We start from the raw sequence: 20,829 nt of genomic DNA, 5'->3' as shown, positions 1-20,829 counted from the left end.
AGAAAATAAATTGTTCTGTGTGTGTAGTTTTGTGACTAGCGGGTCTAGGTTTTGATCAAAGTGATTGGCTTTCTTAGGGTTTTTCGATCCCATTCCTTTTGGGCAGAGATGTAGTTTATCACAGAACTGTCAGTGTGAGGTATCCTTATCTCTCTCATTTGACAATGTTCTGGACTTTGTATGACCTAGAAAGATGTTTGCTAGAAAAATGTTGGATATTCAAGTTTTTCTGCCTTTGTTGCTATGTGTCATATTACATATCATATTATACTCATATTACACTTTCTTATCAGACAAGCAGAACATAAAAATAAGCCTTAAACCTATTTTATTCATTAGCAGTCTCGAGCCTCTTTAGCTATATGTCTGAAATTTTCCAGGATCTATGCAAAAGCTCAAATATTTTATTTTGATAATAATTGCCCAGAGAGAGAGAGAGAGAGAGAGAGAGAGAGAAAGGAAAAAAAATGAATCATGTTCCCTCTTCAAAGTGGAAGATTTTCTTTTTACAAAAATAGGAACACTTGATATTTCAGTTTTTTTGTACTTTCTAAAGTGCCTTAACTTTGCCCACCTTTGTGCTCGTACCCAGAAAGAATATGAAGCAGCGTTGGGCAGTTTGAGATCTTTTTTTTTTTTGTTAAAACTCCACTATTGATTGCTATTCTAATCCTGCATCTTGGATTTGGAACATAACCAATGTTTGTGTCATCAACTTCTGAGGTCTTTTATGTGTACTGATTATGTGTAATCTTCATCTGATACTCGGTTTTTACGAGGACTGTTAAACTCACCAAGTCAGAGTTAGTACTTGATTAGTATTTGGGTGGGAGATGACGGGTCAGGCCAAATGGTCCCTCCAGACCAGTGGTTCTCAACCTGGGGTCCCCAGATGTTTTTGGCCTACAACTCCCAGAAATCTCAGCCATTTTATCAGGTGTTAGGATTTCTGGGAGTTGTAGGCCAAAAACATCTGGGGACCCCAGGTTGAGAACCACTGCTCCAGACATTTCCCACCCCTATTAGAATCATAGAATCAAAGAGTTGGAAGAGACCTCATGGGCCATCCAGTCCAACCCCCTGTCAAGAAGCAGGAATATTGCATTCAATTCACCCTTGACAGATGGCCATCCAGCCCCTGTTTAAAAGCTTCCAAAGAAGGAGCCTCCACCACACTCCGGGGCAGAGAGTTCCACTGCTGGACGGCTCTCACAGTCAGGAAGTTCTTCCTCATGTTCAGACGGAATCTCCTCTCTTGTAGTTTGAAGCCATTGTTCCGCGTCCTAGTCTCCAAGGAAGCTGAAAACAAGCTTGCTCCCTCCTCCCTGTGGCTTCCTCTCACATATTTATACATGGCTATCATATCTCCTCTCAGCTTTCTCTTCTTCAGGCTAAACATGCCCAGCTCCTTAAGCCGCTCCTCATAGGGCTTGTTCTCCAGACCCTTGATCATTTCAGTCGCCCTCCTCTGGACACATTCCAGCTTGTCAATATCTCTCTTGAATTGTGGTGCCCAGAATTGGACACAATATTCCAGGTGTGGTCTAACCAAAGCGGAATAGAGGGGTAGCATGACTTCCCTAGATCTAGACACTATGCTCCTATTGATGCAGGCCAAAATCCCATTGGCTTTTTTTGCTGCCACATTACATTGTTGGCTCATGTTTAACTTGTTGTCCACGAGGACTCCAAGATCTTTTTCACACAAGATCTCCAAGATCTTTTTCATTCATGGAACATATATGAATTTTGTGTTAAGACTTCTTCCCAATCTCAAAGATATCTCATTATGCACATGCAAGTGTTCTGAAATCCTAAAACATCTGAAATCCAAAGCACTTCTGGCTCTGAGCAGTTTGGATAAAGGATGCTCAATTAATCCTATTCTGAGAATGTGACCAAGGAAAACCTGCCTACTAATTTGGATATGTGTGTAGAGAACTGGTGAGTACACTCACCCAGGTCTTCATAAAATCTGTGTAAATCAATTTTAGTAATGCCAGACTGCATATTTGATTGGCATTTTAGCATGTGTCTAGACTGGTTAATGTCTTAAGTTTTTGACAGTATTCATGCTTCTTTTATAAAATTAATCTATTTTGTTCCATGTCAATTAATATAAATGAAAATTAGACACTTTTGGGTGCAGTTTTTGAATGTTGTGACATGTTATTATTTAATGTGAGACAAGTGATAGATTTTATACAGTTACTGTAGTTGTTATATTCTTTTTTATTATTTGTTATTTATTTCGGATATTTGTATCCTGTCCTATCTCGACCTCCGCAGAGGGACTCAGAGCGGCTTACAAAACGGCACCTTAAAATATTGCTTCTTTGTACTTATTACACTTACTCGCATATTCGGGAATCTGAGCCATATCAGTGTGGTTGGGGTTTTTTTCACAGTCAAATTCTGTTGTTCATAATGAGTAACAGATACAAACAAATATAAGACTAAAAATACACATTTCTGATATTAGATAACTTTTTTATTTATTTTATGTCAAAAGCATTGCATAAAATGTTGTAAAGCAATGCTTTTGGGTTAGAACGATTAGCCATTTACAAGAAATGCTACCCAGGGGATTCCCGACTGTATTTACTCAGTCTTTGAGGAGGCTCTTTCTGTGTTTTATTTTTTAGATAAGTAAAATATTGTATTATTTAGGAATGTAGAAAATCAAAACTTGGTGAAAATGTTGTTTAGTAAGCAATGTATACTGAATTAATTAAAATCTAATTTATCTTTTTGGTGTTAAAGGAGAAAATCAGATAACTTAACACTGTTTTATATTCAACATGATACAAAATGTTATATCACTCTTAATACGACTGAATACACATATTACAATTTTCATGGGAAGTAAATGGTTTCATGGAAGTTTTATATATTTGAGATTCCATTTGAGAGTGTTTTCAGAAAAATACAGCTGTAGTCTTGATTAGGCAGATACAAATTATTTCCTAAATTCCCTTGCTCTAAGGTTGTTAAAAAGTCATATTGTCATCAGAAGATCCATATAACTTTATGTACTGTGGTTGTGGTTTGGTTGTGTCTTGTCATTTAGGTATAATGCAATAATCTAGTGGTCTCCAAGAAGACAATTTCTGACAATTATTCATTTACGGTTGTCCTTCCACATTTGTGGTTTTAACTTTCGCTAATCTGTAGATTTGATTAATACAATTTGGCTAGAAATCCCCTCGCCCCGGGGTGATTCTATGGTCTACTTCTGGTAAAAGTAGACCATAGACCTGAAAGTCCCTCAAGAGTTGTCTCAGGAAACAAATATTTTTGGTTTTTTCACCTTCTCAGGGGTTCTGTACTTCATACTCCCACAAAAAGCTGTTGATAATAGGGTGACTAGCAAGTTTCTCATTCATGGGGTCACCAAAACTCAAATTTGAGTTGACAGAAGTTATCAGCTTCAAAGTAAGTACTGCACAATGAATCAGGAAATGACACTTTCAAACAGGAAAAAAATTCAAATTTTGTTACATAGGGTAATTTTTGGGTTAGCACTGGCTCATGCTAAGCCAGTCCTATGCTGCTGTTACAAATAAAGTTGTGCCCTTGCTCTTTACCAAGAACTATCTGTGTGTATGTTAATCGACTTTCCTTTCTTTATATAACTTCAGTGCTGGAACTGTGAAATACAACCTTTCAGATAATTGTTTTGCCAAGTTGTTCCTCTTTATATGGGTGAACAACAAAATTGTATCTGCTATAAGATAATTTTACTCGCTGCCCTGACCAATACAATTGTTCATGCATTTGAGGATGATGGCTATTGTGCTTGTATTACCACAATCTCTAGTCGCGTTCTGTTTCCTGCAATAATGAGACTGTGATATATTATTCCCTTTCTTGTTCAGTATAGCAGATACCAAACATATGCTTTATTGTAACGAAATGAATTAATTAAAGCTTCTTTGGCTGGTCAGATGTAATTATTCATGGAATTCTCATTTCCATTTCTGGTGTGATTTTTTTTCTATTTCTAAAGCTTTAGAAATATTCACAAGGTATCTTGAAAAGGCAGGAAATGAAGAGCGCAACCCTGAAACACAAAGAATGGGTGTGCTAGTGAAAGTGGTAAAACAAACGAACAAAAATGTGACATACTTTCCTAGTCTTTATCAGAAACTATAACATTAGTGTTCAGAAATGAATCAGATTTTCCCAAATGACATTGGCAAATGTGAACACTTCGAGAATAATGTAGTTTGTCATTCTATTCATTAGTTTCAACCTTCAGTTTGAGTATAGTTAACAGAAGAATCTCATTCAATGTTAGATCAGTGAGCTGAACTGAATTGTACAAGACAATTCATATAGAATTCATGTATTATCACATGAACAAATATTCCAATATTTATTCCAATGCATTATAATTTGATGTTTGGGGTTTTATAACATTGTAGGTTCATGTGGATGGCTTGAGCTATAACATCAATAAATAAATATTGATCTAAGCTGGATGATCATGACTTTACTATTTACTGACATTACAAATAAGAATAGGCAGCATGATTCCCTGAATGAATTCCACTTTAGAATAAGTACATATACTCACCATCTTGCAGGTTTCTATTATGGCTGAGGAAGAGTTCTGATAGGAATTCAGAAAGGAGTCCTCTATTTCTCCCATGGCCAATTTTCAACAGAAAAAAAAGTTTTGTCTTAGAAAGCAGGAGTAAAAGAATAGAAAAAAGTTTTGACATTAGAACATAAGAAAAACCACATAAATCCATTACTTTTGAGAGTAATGAATAGATAATTTCCACCAAAATATATAGCAACTTGCCACACTTCTTTTAGTGTACTTTCATGTGTCTAAATCAATGCTGGGTGTGATTTGGGTTGGCTATTTTTGTATCTTTAAGTGCCTTTAAACACACCAACTAAAAACTATTAAAAATAATGAGCAGGATTAACTAGCTGCTTTTAAAGCAATATAGAAAGAGCAATAAATTTCTTCAAAAAAGCTTCTAAACTCTTGTTGAACTATAAAATTTATATCAGCATGTCAGCGGGATGCAGCATCTCTTGTATGAAGAAAGATTGCAGTAATTGGAGGTCCTTAACTTAAATAAATATATGGGATAATAGAAGAGTGTGACATTTTAAAAATTAATAGAAAAAAGGAAAAATCCGAAAATTCTCTCTTAACAATGAAGTTCTAAAGAGTGTTTCAACATCACTAGGACAAAAAGCTAACAGTGGTCCCACAGTGATGGGAAGTTACTTCTGGTCACCCAATGTCACTGTTAGTTGCCATTGAAAACAGTGGTGTGGCCCACCAAGAGTCATATCACAACGAAAATTGTCCTTCTATGGCAGTGTTTCTCAACCTTCCTAATGCCGCAACCCCTTAGTACAGTGCCTCATGTTGTGGTGACCCCAACCATAAAATTATTTTTGTTGCTACTTCGTAACTAATTTTGCTACTGTTATGAATCATAATGTAAATATCTGATATGCAGGATGTATTTTCATTCACTGGATCAAATTTGGCACAAATACCTGATATGCCCAAATTTGAATACTGGTGGGGTTGGGGTAGGGATTGGTTTTGTCATTTGGGAGTTGTAGTTGCTGGGATTTATAGTTCACTTACAATCAAAGAGCATTCTGAACTCCACCAACAATGTAATTGAACCAAACTTGGCACACAGATCTCCCATGACCAACAGAAAATCCTGGAAAGGTTTGGTGGGCATGGACCTTGAGTTTTGGAGTTGTAGTTTACCTACATCTAGAGAGCACTGTGGACTCAAACAATGATGGATCTGGACCAAACTTGGCACAAATACTCAATATGCCCAAATGTGAACATTGGTGGAGTTTGGGGAAAATAGACACGACATTTGGGAGTTGTAGTTGCTGGGATTTATAATTCATTTGGGAGTTGTAGGTGCTGGGATTTATAGCATTCTGAACCCCACCAAAGATAGAATTGGGCCAAACTTCTTACACAGAACCCCCATGCCTTGAAGGGACTCACTGGCATGAGCCTTCCTCCAGCCTCACCTGCACATGCGCATGGCGCTGCCTTATGCTGAGCACACCTACTCTCCCCTCCCTGTTTGGAGTCTGGGAAACAGCCCTCCCCTTGGCTGAGAGGCCGGCCAATCACAGCGGAGGAGGGCTTTTGGTGGGAGGATTTGCCATTTGTTTCCAAAAAAGGAAGAGGACAGGTGGAGAGATCTTTCACCTTTTCTGCCAAAAGGGTTCCTAAGACTATCAGAAGTATGTTTTTTATGGTCTTTGGCGACCCCTCCGAAACCCCTTGTGACCCCCCCAGGGGTCCTGACCCCCAGGTTGGGAAGCACTGTTCTGTGGGGTAGAATATGCTTGCTCCTATATTTGAACTATATTTGCTGAAGTTAACAATCAAGAAAATCAGGACAGACTTTAAAAAAAAAGAGTACATGGTTTAACTGTGGAATTCACTATCATGAAATATAGTCAACCTAGATAGCTTTAAGGGAGAATTGTACAAATTTCATTGTAACTTAAAGTGGCTGCCAGTCAAGATGGCTATGAAGCTACCAAAGTTAACAATGAGGATGGTTATATATTATTTCCAGTATCACAGACTGTATGCATCTGTATTATCTGCTACTGCAGAGTACAAGATGCAATGTTTATCTCTTGCCTGTGGGCTAGTAGTGCAGTTAATATTATTGATATTGCATTAGCTAATTGCACTGTGTTGCACCCTGAATTGACAACCACCTTCTATAGTTCAAAGAGTGTATTCACTCATTGGTAATCACTAAGGTGTTCCTAGGTTGAAAAATAAATTTAACAGCAGTTGGGAACCTGCCCTGCTGGGAATAATAGATTAATGAATTGTTTTGGATTTTTTCTCAGTATTACATGTCAAATGTAATATGTGAATCATCCTCAGGAGAAAATCCTGTGGAGTTCCCATCCCCCCAAAATCTGTTTTCTGTGCAGAAGAACACATAAACATTTGGGAGGCAAGCAAATATGTAGGTTTTTTTGTTTTTGGTTTTTTGCAGAATAATTCCTGAACTTCAGGGCTTTGTGGAGGAATATTAGTTTTCTCATACAGTAGGGAGAATATAGCATTAGCTCATCCTCATTTACCAGAATAAAATAGTTGAATATTTACATCCCTAACAGAACTTACTTACTCACTCACTCACTCACTTAGGCGATCCCTCGTAGCTCAAGGATGATTGTCTTCCAGATGTGGTGTCTTGGCGGTGGGTCCATAGGTGGCTGTGGAGCTCTATTCTTGATCCACAAGTTCTCTCACAGTGAGGACATTGGTTTCCAGACAGAAGACTGTCCTGGTCAGGGTTGGCTTGACGTCCCTTCCTCTTGGCACGTTTCTCCCTTTTGCCCTCCATTTTTGCCTCTTTGAATTCTGTAGTACTGCTGGTCACAGCTGACCTCCAGTTAGAGCACTCAAGGCCAGTTCTCTGTGTCTATGCCACAGTTTTTGAGGTTGGCTTTAAGCCCATCTTTAAATCTCTTTTCCTGCCACCAACTTTCTGTTTTCCATTCTTGAGTTTGGAGTAGAGTAACTGCTTTGGGAGACGGTGGTTGGGCATTCGGACAACGTGGCCAGTCCAGCAGAGTTGATGGCGGAGAAGAATTGCTTCAATGCTGGTGGCCTTTGCTTCTTCCAGCCTCCAGCCTAACAGCTACTTCACACTCTATCAATGTGTCAGCAGTGACTATACATCACTGTGAACTTTGCATTTGGTCATATTCCAGCTGTGTGAATACTTTTGGGTTTCTTCTTCACCGGATAGGATTTAACTAACTTGAACAGTCTGATGCCATATGGAAATATAGCAAACACACTGCATCTAGAGCTACTGCACTTTTGTTGGGTCCAAACCACTAATGCTATTTGTCCTAGTTTGTCATTTCATTTCCAGGTAGGAACCCCCTATCAAAATTATAATTCATTTCACATCTCTTAGATACATGTAACCTGCAATATATAACAGATATCACTTACAGATTCCCTTCACTATGCATCTGTCACCAACTGGCTCTAAATGTTGGTGCAAATTTTAAAGTATTATATGAATCTGTTTTTAAAACAGTGTTTTTGAGTCTTTCTCTTAGCTAGTATTTTTGTGTATGTGTGTGTGGCAACATAAAGACTAGCAAATTTTATTCAGTGAAGTACAAACATAGTGAATGCTTTCAAAGACCTTAGCTCAGACATGGGCAAACTTTTTTGCCTTTGGGCCGCATTGTGGGCTGAGGGGGGGCTGGGCCAACTCCTAGCTAGTATTTCAAAATACATCAACAGATTTTTTTGGGGGGGGGGGGGGAGATGTGTGTGCATCTCCTGATTTTAGTTCAGTCCATACTGAACTGCATACCTATTCAAGTAAAAAAAAGTTCTAAGACATTTTGGTATCATCTAAACACCTTTCTTCACTCTCTCTTCAGTGAGTTCTAGGCTTGGCTGTAGGCTGTTTTGTTTGTTTTTTCACCAACAAGGCCACCTGTGTATATGTTCTTCAATAGTTCAATTCTCTGTTGGCTGCCCCAGGCTTCCAGTTATAGAGTTTGAAGCTCAGTTTTCCTGTTGCTTTTAGATGGCTTCAGTCTTCTCTTCTCGGCAGCATAAATTTCAGCTTTGTGTACCTTTGATGATGTACCTCTGGAAATGAAAATCAGGAATCATTATCACTTTTTAAATGTTGGCACTTGAGAGCATGTACATCATGAAATTTTAACAAGTGTGAACTAATTTCTTACCAATGTGCCAAGTATGGCATGGTTTTGAAAGTTGTATGGACTTTTTAGTTGAAAGTATATTAAATTTTAGAGATGGAAGAAAAAGAGGAGCCAGATTTTTTTGTTTGGAAATCTGAACATTTGTTGAAGGTGAAAGAAAGTGGCCTCAAGGAGATTTTGGTGTCATGCAACTGTGTTGACTGTAAGCAGTAAAGGAATGAGCTAACAATAAACCATTACATTATTGGCCATTACAAAATAAAATTAGATGGAGACTGACATTCTTAGAGCCCTGCTAATCTGTTTTCCTTTCCCGTGTTAACAGGAAACTGAAAATTACCGTTTAATTATTGGGAAGGGAAAACATCCTCACAATAAATTGAGAATGCTGTGGTAGGGTTGCTTGTTTTATAGCCCAAATTATTGGAGAAACTAAATGCAATTCAGCTAAGGATGTTGTTTAATTTTTAATTGGATGGACTGAATGTTCTAAAATGTGCCAAATGTTCTCACCATGACACAAAAACAACCTTTAGCTTGCCCCTCACCCTTATTGTGAAGGACAGGAGTATTTGTGCTTTCAAACAATTTTGAGTAATGATTTGAGGTCTGAAGAAAGGGGTGGATGGGGTAGAATCTGACCACCTTTCACAAATGAAGTGTAAACTCAGTTGATGAGAGATGTCTGATTCTAGTATATTTGTAGGCATACTTAAGAATTCCTGAAATGAAGGTGCAGCAATTTCATTGCTTTGCTTCTAGTAGCAACTGAAATGGACAAGCAATTTGAATAATATATCCTAGCTTTAAAGTTACAGGAATAGAAATGTGCCATTTGCCTTTAAGCATATACTTAATTTGTGTCCACATTTCACTATCAGAAAAATATGGATTCAAACCAGGAATATAAGTAGCCTTATTAAAATGATTTGTTTTCCTTGAAATCATACTCTACTACATTTCACAGATGCAAATTGAGGCATATGTGGCTGAACAACATTAGAGTGCATTCAAGATGGCAAAATTTATTAATGACAAATAAAATATAAGGTAGGAGAGGAAGCAGTTTGCTTGTGCCTGAGGCACTTCCACACAGACCCAAATCCCAAGAGGAATTGGGATTTTATATCTGATTTCCTCTCGGGACTGAGGCTCCACAACAGCCCCAAATCTTGGGATTTTACTGTGGTGTGTGTGTGTGTATGGCTACATGCCATCGGAGGGCATCTAGCCAGCCCCCAGCTCCCCGTTTTTCCTCCAAAATCGCTCCCCTCTTCTCCTGGCATGTCATTTCTACATACCAGGAGAGCTCTGGCAGCAGTTTAATGGTGACCAGGTAAGTCATTTTTCGAAAAGTCTTTTTGAATGGGTTTTGTGGAGGGGGTGGTGCTCTCAGGGTTTTCAGGGCTGATTCAGCCCAGAAAACCAGAGAGGACTATGTGGACAGACCCCTTGGTAGTCCCAGGAATATTGAGGGGTCAGTCCCCATTTGGTCCAGACTGCATTAGACCTAGGGCCTTTCAGAAAGACCTGGGCCTAATGCAGTATTGAATTAATTCAGGGCAAGGCAGGGTTTTCTCACTTTGTCCCAAATTAATTCAGTTTTACTGGAGACATTGTTTTGATGCCTCCGGTAAAACCACAGGAGCTCCCGCATTATGGGCCCTGTATGGAAAGGCCCTCAGCTCTCACCTGCTCACTCCACAGTCCCAGGCAGTTCCCATCTGGCGGTTCACTAGGCCTTCAAAGCCTCCTTCTTGGTTTTGAAAGCCTCGTGAATGAGGTCAGTTGGGAATCATGTATGATATGACTTCCCAAATAGCTTCATTCTTGCTTCTTGCCCCCTGATATGCTATGCCTCTGCTGTTTGACCCATTGCATTTGAGGGCAAATCAATTTTTTGTAATGTGCACCTTCAAAATTAAAGTGCGCATTACATTCAATGGTACATTATACTCAATAAAATAGAAGTAGCCACATTCTAAAAGCAGTTGAAAAAGTGGGACAAAAATGGATCAGGGTTGTCTTTGCCCGTGAAATCCATTATAGCTTTTGCCAAGCAAAGACCCAGATTTGCCTCATAATTTCTCAGTAGGAAAAATTCAGACTCTGCTCAAGGCCTGGATCCTGAAGGATCCAGGATCTATGGAAATATTCATTGCCAACAATTGGTAATTGTATTACTATTTTTACCTCTTTGTTTAACTGTTGTGATGTCCACTGTGGTTGGTTCTTACATTCTCCTGACCTTGTGAGTTAATGATTACTCATCTGTCTTTTGAATAGGCTGAACATCTATTCTGCCTTTTGAACAGAATGAAACAAGTAATTTTAATTAGGAAGAATTCTGTTCAGCTGAAAAGACAAATGTAAGAATGATGGCACAGTTGTCCTCTAGCCTCACAATGGCAGAAATTGCCTTATAGCACTTCTACTTTAGTGACATTATTTCTGAATGGGATAACATTTTGGAAATTATGAAATAAAATATAACTAAGCTAATAAGAATTTTGACAGTTTTGTTTAAACAAACAAAGCTTTTAAACAAAGCACAATTTTGCTTGCCATAGATGCAGGTGAAATGCCAGGAGAGAATGCTTCTAGAACATGGCCATGCAATCCAAAAAACCTACAACAACCCAAGCACATTTTTGTTTCATATTTGCCGAGCCTTATGTACGCCAGGGTCTAATTGTTGGAACCATTTAAAATGAATAGCTTCAAACAGGCCCGTAGCCAGGATTTTGATTCAGGGGGAGGGGGGGGGCTGAGTTTGATGGGGGGGGGGCTGACTGAGTGAAAGAAGGTCTACCCTAGCAAACCTTTTGTATCGTTACCCCAATACCCCCATGCATATGAGATATATTGAGCATGGTGATCAGATCATGATATGAATAAACATAACAGTTTAAATAATGTACCAGTAAGGCCTTTTGGCAGACCACCATGAGAATTTCGGGGGGGGGGGGGGGTCGGGGTCTGAAGCCCCCAAAGCCACCACCCACCCCCCCCGGCTACATGCCTGGCTTCAAACTAATTTTATTTATATAGATTTTACATAACTACTCCAATCAGGAGATTTTGTTACAGTTTGTTGTAGGAATCTTCAAACCTTCAGTTCATATGGATTGGTGGCATGGGGGAAAGGCAGAAACGTAGCAGGAGACCCTGACCCTGACTGCAATATCTGCACAGTTGACACACTCAACATTGACACACTCATAGTTTTCAACCCTTCTCCAAATACGTAGGCTCAGTGTTAATATGCAGTAAAGATGTGCAGATTTCATTCACTGCATGCACTAAATGACTACAGTTGTTATTGGCATGGTAAAATGTAGAAGTACGAGTATGCTTGCTGGAGTTCTATGAACACATGAATAACTCAGAAAGCGCAGGCAAGTACCTGTCAGTGATTCATAGGAGGAGGTGTAGATGGATATGCACATGCACAGACATCTCCAACGTTAATTTGTATAGTGATAAATTTATTGATGTAGCTGTTGTTTTTGTACGTTGGCACTCTACAGAGTAATATTCTGAAGTTATGTCTCTATTTTTTCCCTTGATTTGGAGTACGTATCAGTTACATTGTTTAACCATTCAAGCCGAATACACAGCGGAGGAAATTCAAAATGACATGCTCAGAGCTTCTGCATATTTAATATGTTTTTCATGACCTACTTCTTCAGAGAATTCAGTACAGTGGGCTTTTGGTATCCACTGGAGTTTGGTTCCAGCCCCCCCCCCCCCTTCTGGAAATCAAAGTCTGTGGATGATCAAATCCCACTGTACTCAATGCCATAATTAAATGCTACCCCTTATACAAAACAGAGAACAACTCAGGGCCTTTCCAAACAGGGCTTTACACCAGGAGCATTCACTTTTTAAAAATGCGAATGTTCCTGGGGCCCTGTCCACACACATCCTAGAAAGTGTGCATTTTCTGGGGTGGGTGTCCAGATGTCCTTCTGGGACTGGCCCGGGTGAACACCGAGACATTTTACCTCCCTCCCCAAAAGCTCTAAAAATCCTCTTTAAAAAGAAAAGTATTTATCCTGCCTCCATTGGAGAGCTCCTGCAGCTCTCCTGGTGCATAGAAATGATGCGGCAGGAGAAAGGAGGAGGGAAGTGATTTTCCTCCTCTCCCCTTTCTCCTGGTGTGTCATTTCTATGTGCCAAGAGAGCTGTGGCAGCTCTCCAATGGAGGCCGGGTAAGTACTTATCTTTTTTAAAGGGTTTTTAGGGCTTTTGGGAAGGGGGTCAGTATTCCCATACTTTTCCTGGGTATTTTAGCCTGGGAATACTGTCTGGACTGCAGAGGAATAAACCCACTATCAAATTAATTCACTACAACCGGGTTTAGAGGGCTGTCTAGATCCACCCTCAAACAAGTGCCAGAAAGAGCAATTATAAAAAAAGATGGGAAGCTACAGCAGGTCCATGGTAAAATTCAGGATTCTCCCCCTGCACCAAATATTTTTAAGTTATATTTGGTCAAGTCTGGGAATGCAGAACCCATGGATAGAGGGCCAGCTGTATTTACTTACTTACTTACTTACTTACTTACTGTATTTGTATACTGTAGGCGACTCAAGGCGGTTAACGGCAAAATTCAATGCTTACAATGTCATAAATATAATTAAAACATAGCATATAATATAAACTAAACAAATCAATAAAATATAATTTCATAGTGTCTCGTTAAAAAAATTGTCCAGACTCATTGTCTAGTTGTTCCATTTTCCTATGTCAGTTACATTTGCAAACGCTGGTTCAAAAAGCCACGTCTTGACTTTTTTCTGGAATGTTAAAAGGGAGGTGGCCAATGTAATATCTATAGGGAGGGTGTTCCACAGCCAAGGGGTCACCACCAAGTATTAGGTGCCCCATACCAGCTCAAAACTATTTTCAGAAGTCCCTAAATTTTCCACAGAGGCATTACACCTACCATAAGGAATTTAGCTACAAAAGATAAAGGGGAAGGAAGAAAAGAAACTGAGCATTACTAGAAGACATGAGTATCCTTTTCAGTACTACGTATATCTATATGGGGATGGAAACACTGGGCACATCTATACTGGATGAAGCTTGGATAATGAAGCTTTGATCTGATTTGGGAGGAACCAATTTCACTGTGTGGATTTTTAGATTGGCAGGTCTGAAACAGGTTTGAGACCAGGTGGGTGATTACATTAAACATGGAACCTGGTCTCAAACTGTGGTGGCATGTCTTTCCCTTCCCCCATCCCCATTTCCGAGATAAATGTTGTGGAAGTGTATGAGGTGGGGGGAAAAGAAAAAGTGACAGCTAGCAGTGGATGCAATCAATTACCCCTTCCAGGGAGTCCATTAGTCCCCTTACCGCCCAGTCATGGGCTTTGGGCATTTTTAGTAACCCCCCTTTACTGCATTTTACTGCACTTCAACAAGGACGGATATCTGCAATATGCTCTGGATTTTGCAGAGTCAGTTTCATCCAGGATTTGGGATACACTGGCATTTCTTACAGCTCTTTTTTGGCTCAACTAAGACTTTCCTACAACTTTCTTTAATGCGCTCGATATGTGTTTTGTGGTCAATATAGTTTTGAGTCGTCTGGATGCCGCATTATAGTGCCAATGTAAATGGGGCTACTGAAATAGCCCACATCTTATAATTTTGTTCTTGTTATGGAGATTCAGAAGATATAAATTGCCCTTTATTGACATCTCACTCAGGGCTTCCAGACAATGATTATGTAAATCTCCTTCTTGTGGGCTGTGACCCCATGATCACATTAAAAACAGCAAATGTTTCAGCAAACTGCTGTTAAAGTAACATGAGTTTTTAATTGCACAATTTCAACCATAACACTATGTAACACGATTTTTGTTTCTGGGTTATAAATGTCATTTCCTAATTGGTTCTATCATAAAAACATGAAAAAGGTTTAGTAAACTGCCAAAACTTTGTTTTTGCGGGATATCCTACAGCACATGTTGCTATAGTTTTTCAATTAATTTCTCATCAAGTTTCAACCAATTCAACATAGTTTGTGGCAGCCACAAAAACAAAGTTCCTGGAGTATAACAACTACTTTCGAAGTACTGCCCAATTAAACAGGAAATAACACTTTCAAACCAAGAACATAATTTTTTTCAAATGTTGTTACATGGTATAATTTATCAATTATATACGCATGTTACAGCCCTTTGGTCAAACTGTTCATGTCTGTTTTAACAACAGAACCATATTTCAGAATTTAAATTGTATTTGTAATTAGGGTTAGGATGTTGGTTATGTCTGCTGATATATATTATATTTTTATAATTGCAGTGGCCTATGACTCAATCCAAATAAAATTTGACTTGTCTTAAAACAGAACAAATATTAGTATGCATGCAAAGATTCTTTATTCTTTTGACTTCCCTGGAAATATTCACCATAATGACTATTAAGATTAGTAGTTCCTGACTGAGAAGTGTTTCTAAATGTCAGATTTGTCAGTAATCAATAAATCTGTTGCTTGCTTTACTATCATCATTACCTTGCCTCTTTCTCTCTTACTTCCTCACTCTATTGTTTTCTCTGTAGTATTATGAGAAAACACTATAATATTTATGATCAATATAACATTTTACATAACTGAGCCATCAACATCCATCAAGGAATAGTATACGACAGATGGAAGAGTCACAGTTCGGTCACAGAGCATTCCTAAAAGTTTCTATAGTCAATCTTTGACATCTATAGCTCAGGTGGACACCCCACCTCTCATGAGCTACTGTAACTATATTTAGGTAGCGGGACCAACAGTCTGATTTAGTATTGGGATGCTTCCTGTGTTACTAAAGAAGACTACATGGTTCTGCAGCTCATACATTAGGTGTGCATTGCATGCACATGAATGCACACACAGAGGCTACTCATTAAGATCTGCTGTGGGAATCTCTTTCTTGGCTCTGGTGCCCTAGTTGTTGTCTCTCTTTTTGGAGGTCTAGCTGGTACTAATACTATTCTTACTGAGACTGTTTAGGCCTTGTGATATCATTGCTTGGTTTTCAGTCTTAGCAGTTTGTAGGGTCTGTTCTTTTTTAATTCTTAAATTATTATTGAAAGTTGTCTTTAAAGAAACCATTGATTGTCTCTCAGACAAATATAGATGGAACATGATTGACGTGGAAAGGAAAGGAAAGGAAAGAAATGGAAATTGCAAATTAGAAAAAAGTGGATTGTGAAATAATTAGTCTTAGTTTCCAGTTTCAAAAAGTAGAATGTTTCAAGATTGGGTACTGTTTGAAAAGATCTCTGAGGACCCATCCACAAAGCCATATGACCCAGAATATCAAGGCAAATAATCCACAATATCTGCTTTGAGCTGGATTAACTGAATCCACACTGCCATATAATCCATTTCAATGTGGATTTTATACAGCTGTGTGGAAGGAGCCTGAGAGACACCAATTTTATGATGTTGTAGATTTGCCCCTCCGGTTATACATAATTATGCATATCACACACACACACAATTCTTGTTTGTGCAAATTTGAGTCAGTACTTTTTAAAGAAAAAAATTGGTACCAAATAACTACTGTAAAAATGCAAATTGTGTAGTTGTGATGGCTCAAAATCATTTATTTTTATAATTAACAGTTTTGCCCATGGATGAATATATTCAAGGATTAGGATTTTTTGCTTTTGAAATAAGCAAAATGAGTATATTTCTTTAGAGACACGTGGTTTGGCAAATTACATCATATTTTATACATGAAGAAACTTCTCTTTGTAAATTACATGTGCTCTACAAGTTCCTTTTAAGTTATTAAACCATTTTCAGAAAACGCATTTGGAAAAAAAGAGTCAAATCTTCTTTCAGTATTCTTTTAATAGTGGAGTTGAATAATTTGTTTTATAGCATAACTCAAACTTTCCTGGTATTTGCGTTATGTTATAAAACAAATCTGATGTCTTCTACTGCAGTCTGGTTAGGACAAGGGAATTATAGCCTGAATTTCTGAAGGACACAAACTTGGGGAAGGACATCATAAGCTTAAATTGCCATTGGTTGCTGAGTTAGAACTGTTTGCACATAAATACTAACTGTGAAGAGTTGGTTTCATTTTACAGGTATTCCTAGAATACTTGGCTAACAGTTGCTTAAGAAACAAAACCAGACAGCAGAGCTATCTTTGTCATTATGTAGAGAAAGATGCCTCAGGAAATATGCAATATACTGTAAGGAAGGGATCAGTGGTGGCAGCCTATAGTTGATCCCCAGTGTAGTTGTAGGATAAACAATCCCAAGCTAGTTTTAATATCTCTGAATCTGGTAAAGGATGCTATCTTATCGCCAGTGTTGCAGTAGGATTCAATGGTCAATACTTCCAGCTTTTGTAGATGGAATCGGGATAAGTGTACTGTGTTGGCTTTTTTCTCAAATACTCAAATATTTCTCAAATATTAGAGGCTGTATATAACCACCCATTACAAATGGAAATATGTAAAAGTGAAAAACAAAGCAAATCCATACTCGTGCTTGTTACCATTAGAATGTTTATACTATTTTGGGAGTACTTGTATAATGACATGATAACACCTTTTTATATTTCTAATACATTGGAATAGCTTTTAACATGAAATTGTGTTCTTCATTCACAGATGGAAAGGTTGAAGTGACAAAGGAAGGTGTAAAGTTGTGCACCATGGGGCCTGGCAAGGTATTTGGGGAACTCGCTATCCTTTACAACTGCACCCGGACAGCCACCGTCAAAAGTAAGACATTTGGAGCTTTAATATTGAAGTGATGCTGATAAATACTTGTAATTGGTTGTTTGTTACCAATTTCATAAAATGTTCACATCTAAATGACTTGGTTTTACAAATTTTCAAACGATTATTGCGTGTTGTTGATTTTTCGCATTTTGTGTCAGTATAATCTAGGTTTTACAGAAAGTGACTCAGAGCTATGTCACTTGTAGCATCTGATCCTTTTCCGTTCATTTGGCAAGGTTTCTTCTTTGGTCAAGATCCTCAAAACCTTCTATTGTTAAAACATATATTTCCTATGCAAAATTCTGAGGCCTCTGCAATGGTAGATCCCTATAGCAGGGGTCCTCAAACTTTTTAAACAGAAGACCAGATCACAGTCCCTCAAACTGTTGGAGGGCCGGATTATAATTTGAAAAGAAAACATGAATGAATTCCTATGCACACTGCACATATCTTATTTGTAGTGCAAAAAACACTTTAAAACAATACAATAATTAAAATGAAGAACATTTTTTAAAAAAATATAGACGTAGTAGTATTTCAATGGAAAGGGTGGGCCTAATTTTGGCTGATGAGATAGGACTGTAGTTGTTGTTATTGTATGCTTTAAAGTCATTTCAGATTTAGGTTGACCCTGAGCGAGGGCTGGGTAAATGACCTTGGAGGGCTGTATCCGGCCCCTGGGCCTTAGTTTGAGGAACCCTGCCCTATAGTATGTGAGACAAAGGTTTGGGTTTTTTTTTTTTGAAAAATTGAATATACTGTTCTGTTGAAAGAAGGGAACATAAAGGACCATTGTATCATTGTTCATTTTCATATGCTTTCATTTTCAGATAACCATGAAAAAATTGACTGGAAAATATTAAAATGTATAGCTAGCTGGTGTAGTTACACATATTATACTTTATACTATGTCCCTTTTCATTCTCTTTCTTTCCAAGGTATTGCTTTATGTTCAGCTTTTAACAGTATCATTCTTTCCATATTGCATTGCGACTGTTCTGAGGTCAGAACTATTATCTTAAAAAGAGAAAATTTGGAGAGCCAGTACTTATTTGTATTTATTCATTGTTCTTCTCCCCCGCATTGATGTTTTAATGCAGACAGCAACTTCCTGCATAATGCCATTTAGAATGCTAACAAGTGAGTTCAGTATAATTTCCCTCCTTCATTAATGCACAAATAAGTGAAAGACAGTTATAACTGTAATTAGCTTTATATGCATTCCAAAGTGCTCTGACAGGGGAGGTCACTAGTTAGCATTGGAAGGCGTTCCAGTTAGATCTAGATAAACATCTTCAGTTCCCTCAAGTGTGGAGAGCTGTACAGAAAACATTATTGACTAATAAATCAAAATTATTACTATTGCCTCTGAAAGCCAGACTAGAACATCTGTTTGTTCCCACTGGAAGATCGCTCAGCTTACTTGTTGAAACTCTTGAAAAGCAGATGTTAGCATAAATGAAAGCTGTATAAAACAACAAACTTATGTAATCAGCTTTAAAAACAAAACCTGTCTTCTCAAAATGGATTTTGGTCTCTCAGAGACCCTTTCCTTCCCAAAGCTTCTTGTTTATAAACTCTAAGCTTCCTGATGAATAAGAAATGCTATAAAGAGTGAGAACTGTGGAACTCATAGCCAGAAGAAGGTTATTAATTAATTATCACATTTATTTGAAATTTCCATCTGGTCTTGTAGGATAAAGCTTCAAATGAGGAGGCTTTCATCAAACATTCATTTATGATGCCCCTTTCAATGAATTGTAGTCTTTTAAAACAGTAGTTTGTTTCATTTCCTAGTCCGGCAGCATACACATATAAAACTAATATGAATTTATGAGAATAATTTAAACATGACAGTTGTATGAATCCAGAAGTCCTTAACCTTTTCTTTGCCTAGAACCTCCTTTAAATATATGTTATTGTCACGGGCCATCCACATTTGTATGGCCTTATTCAATTCAGCAAATGGTGGTGGTGTCGGAGAGGTATTGGTAACAGAGGAGGCCTTCTGGCTTTGCCATCTAGCGGTTCGATCCTTCCAGCAGAACTACCTGCTAGAACAGTGGTTCTCAACCTGGGGTTCCCAGATGTTTTTGGCCTACAACTCCCAGAAATCCTAACAGCTGATAAACTGGCTGAGATTTCTGGGAGTTGTAGGCCAAAAACATCTGGGGACCCCAGGTTGAGAACCATTGTGCTAGAAGGTAGCAAAGGAGTCACTTCTGTCTACCTTGCATCCCGGGCTTTCCAGGTGTCAAATTAAGATCTAGATCTTTCCAGGTGTCAAATTAATCCAGAGTAAACTGGGAAATCCCAGTTTGCTCTGAATTAATTCGGGTTTACCTGAGGCGGCATTTGGACACCTCAGGTAAACCCGTGACAGGCCCTGTGTTTTGGTCTTGTCTGGAAGGGCCCTCAGCCTAGCTAGCTAGTAAATGGCAATTAATTTTCCCAGCAACAGCAACACCTCACAGTTTCCCTCATATTCTGGAGTAAGCAGAATTATGCAATCTTTCATTCTAAATTACAAAATTGATGAAGAAAATGTTAACATGTGTTTTAAATTTTAAACTGTAAGTCAGTTAGTACCCTTCGTATTTAATATTCTTGTTTTCATTTCTGGTCTGAAAGCAATGATACAGAAATGATAATTGGGGGAGATTTCTTTCAGTGATCATCAATTTTTCCACCAAACCATTACTGCCCTTGATGTCCTTTGAGGCAGTCGTTCATGGCAGGAAAGCAAATTCATCTAAATCAGTTGTTCTCAACCTGTGGGTCCCCAGATTTATTGGCTTTCACCTCCCAGAATCATAGAATAATAGAATTGGAAGAGACCTCATGAGCCATCCAGTCCAACCCCCTGCCAAGAAGCAGGAAAATTGCATTCAAAGCACCCCTGACAAATGGCCATCCAGCCTCTGTTTAAAAGCTTCCAAAGAATGAGCCCCTACCACACTCGGGGGCAGAGAGTTCCACTGCTGAACAGCCCTCACAGTCAGGAAGTTCTTCCTAATGTTCAGGTGTAATCTCCTGTCTTGTAGTTTGAAGCCATTCTTCCGTGTCCTAGTCTCCAGGGCAGCAGACAACAAGCTTGCTCCCTCTTCCTTATGATTTCCTCTCACATATTTATACATGGCTATCATGTCTCCTCTCAGCCTTCTCTTCTTCAGGCTAAACATGCCCAGCTCTTTAAGCTGCTCCTCATAGGGCTTGTTCTCTAGACCCTGATAAACTGGCTGGGATTTCTGGGAATTGTATGCCAAGACACCTGGGGACCCACAGGTTGAGAACCACGGATCTAAATGGATACTCGACTCACTTAAGTCAGGG

The 20,829-nt window shown here is 38.5% G+C and overlaps 1 protein-coding gene across 2 annotated transcripts in view; it reads left to right on the top strand.

The window, feature by feature from the left end:
- PRKG1 (protein kinase cGMP-dependent 1) overlaps positions 1 to 20,829 on the top strand; it is a 926,264-nt gene that overhangs the window by 445,929 nt on the left and 459,506 nt on the right. For both annotated transcript variants that reach the window (XM_060768793.2, XM_067465712.1), the window contains exon 3: positions 17,383 to 17,496. In XM_060768793.2, the coding sequence (XP_060624776.1) occupies positions 17,383 to 17,496 (114 nt within the window). The remainder of the gene's footprint in view (positions 1 to 17,382; positions 17,497 to 20,829) is intronic.

The sequence above is a fragment of the Anolis sagrei genome, chromosome 3 (assembly GCF_037176765.1).
Source record: "Anolis sagrei isolate rAnoSag1 chromosome 3, rAnoSag1.mat, whole genome shotgun sequence".
Lineage (NCBI taxonomy): Eukaryota > Metazoa > Chordata > Lepidosauria > Squamata > Dactyloidae > Anolis > Anolis sagrei.
This window is presented reverse-complemented; position numbering and strand designations above follow the sequence as displayed.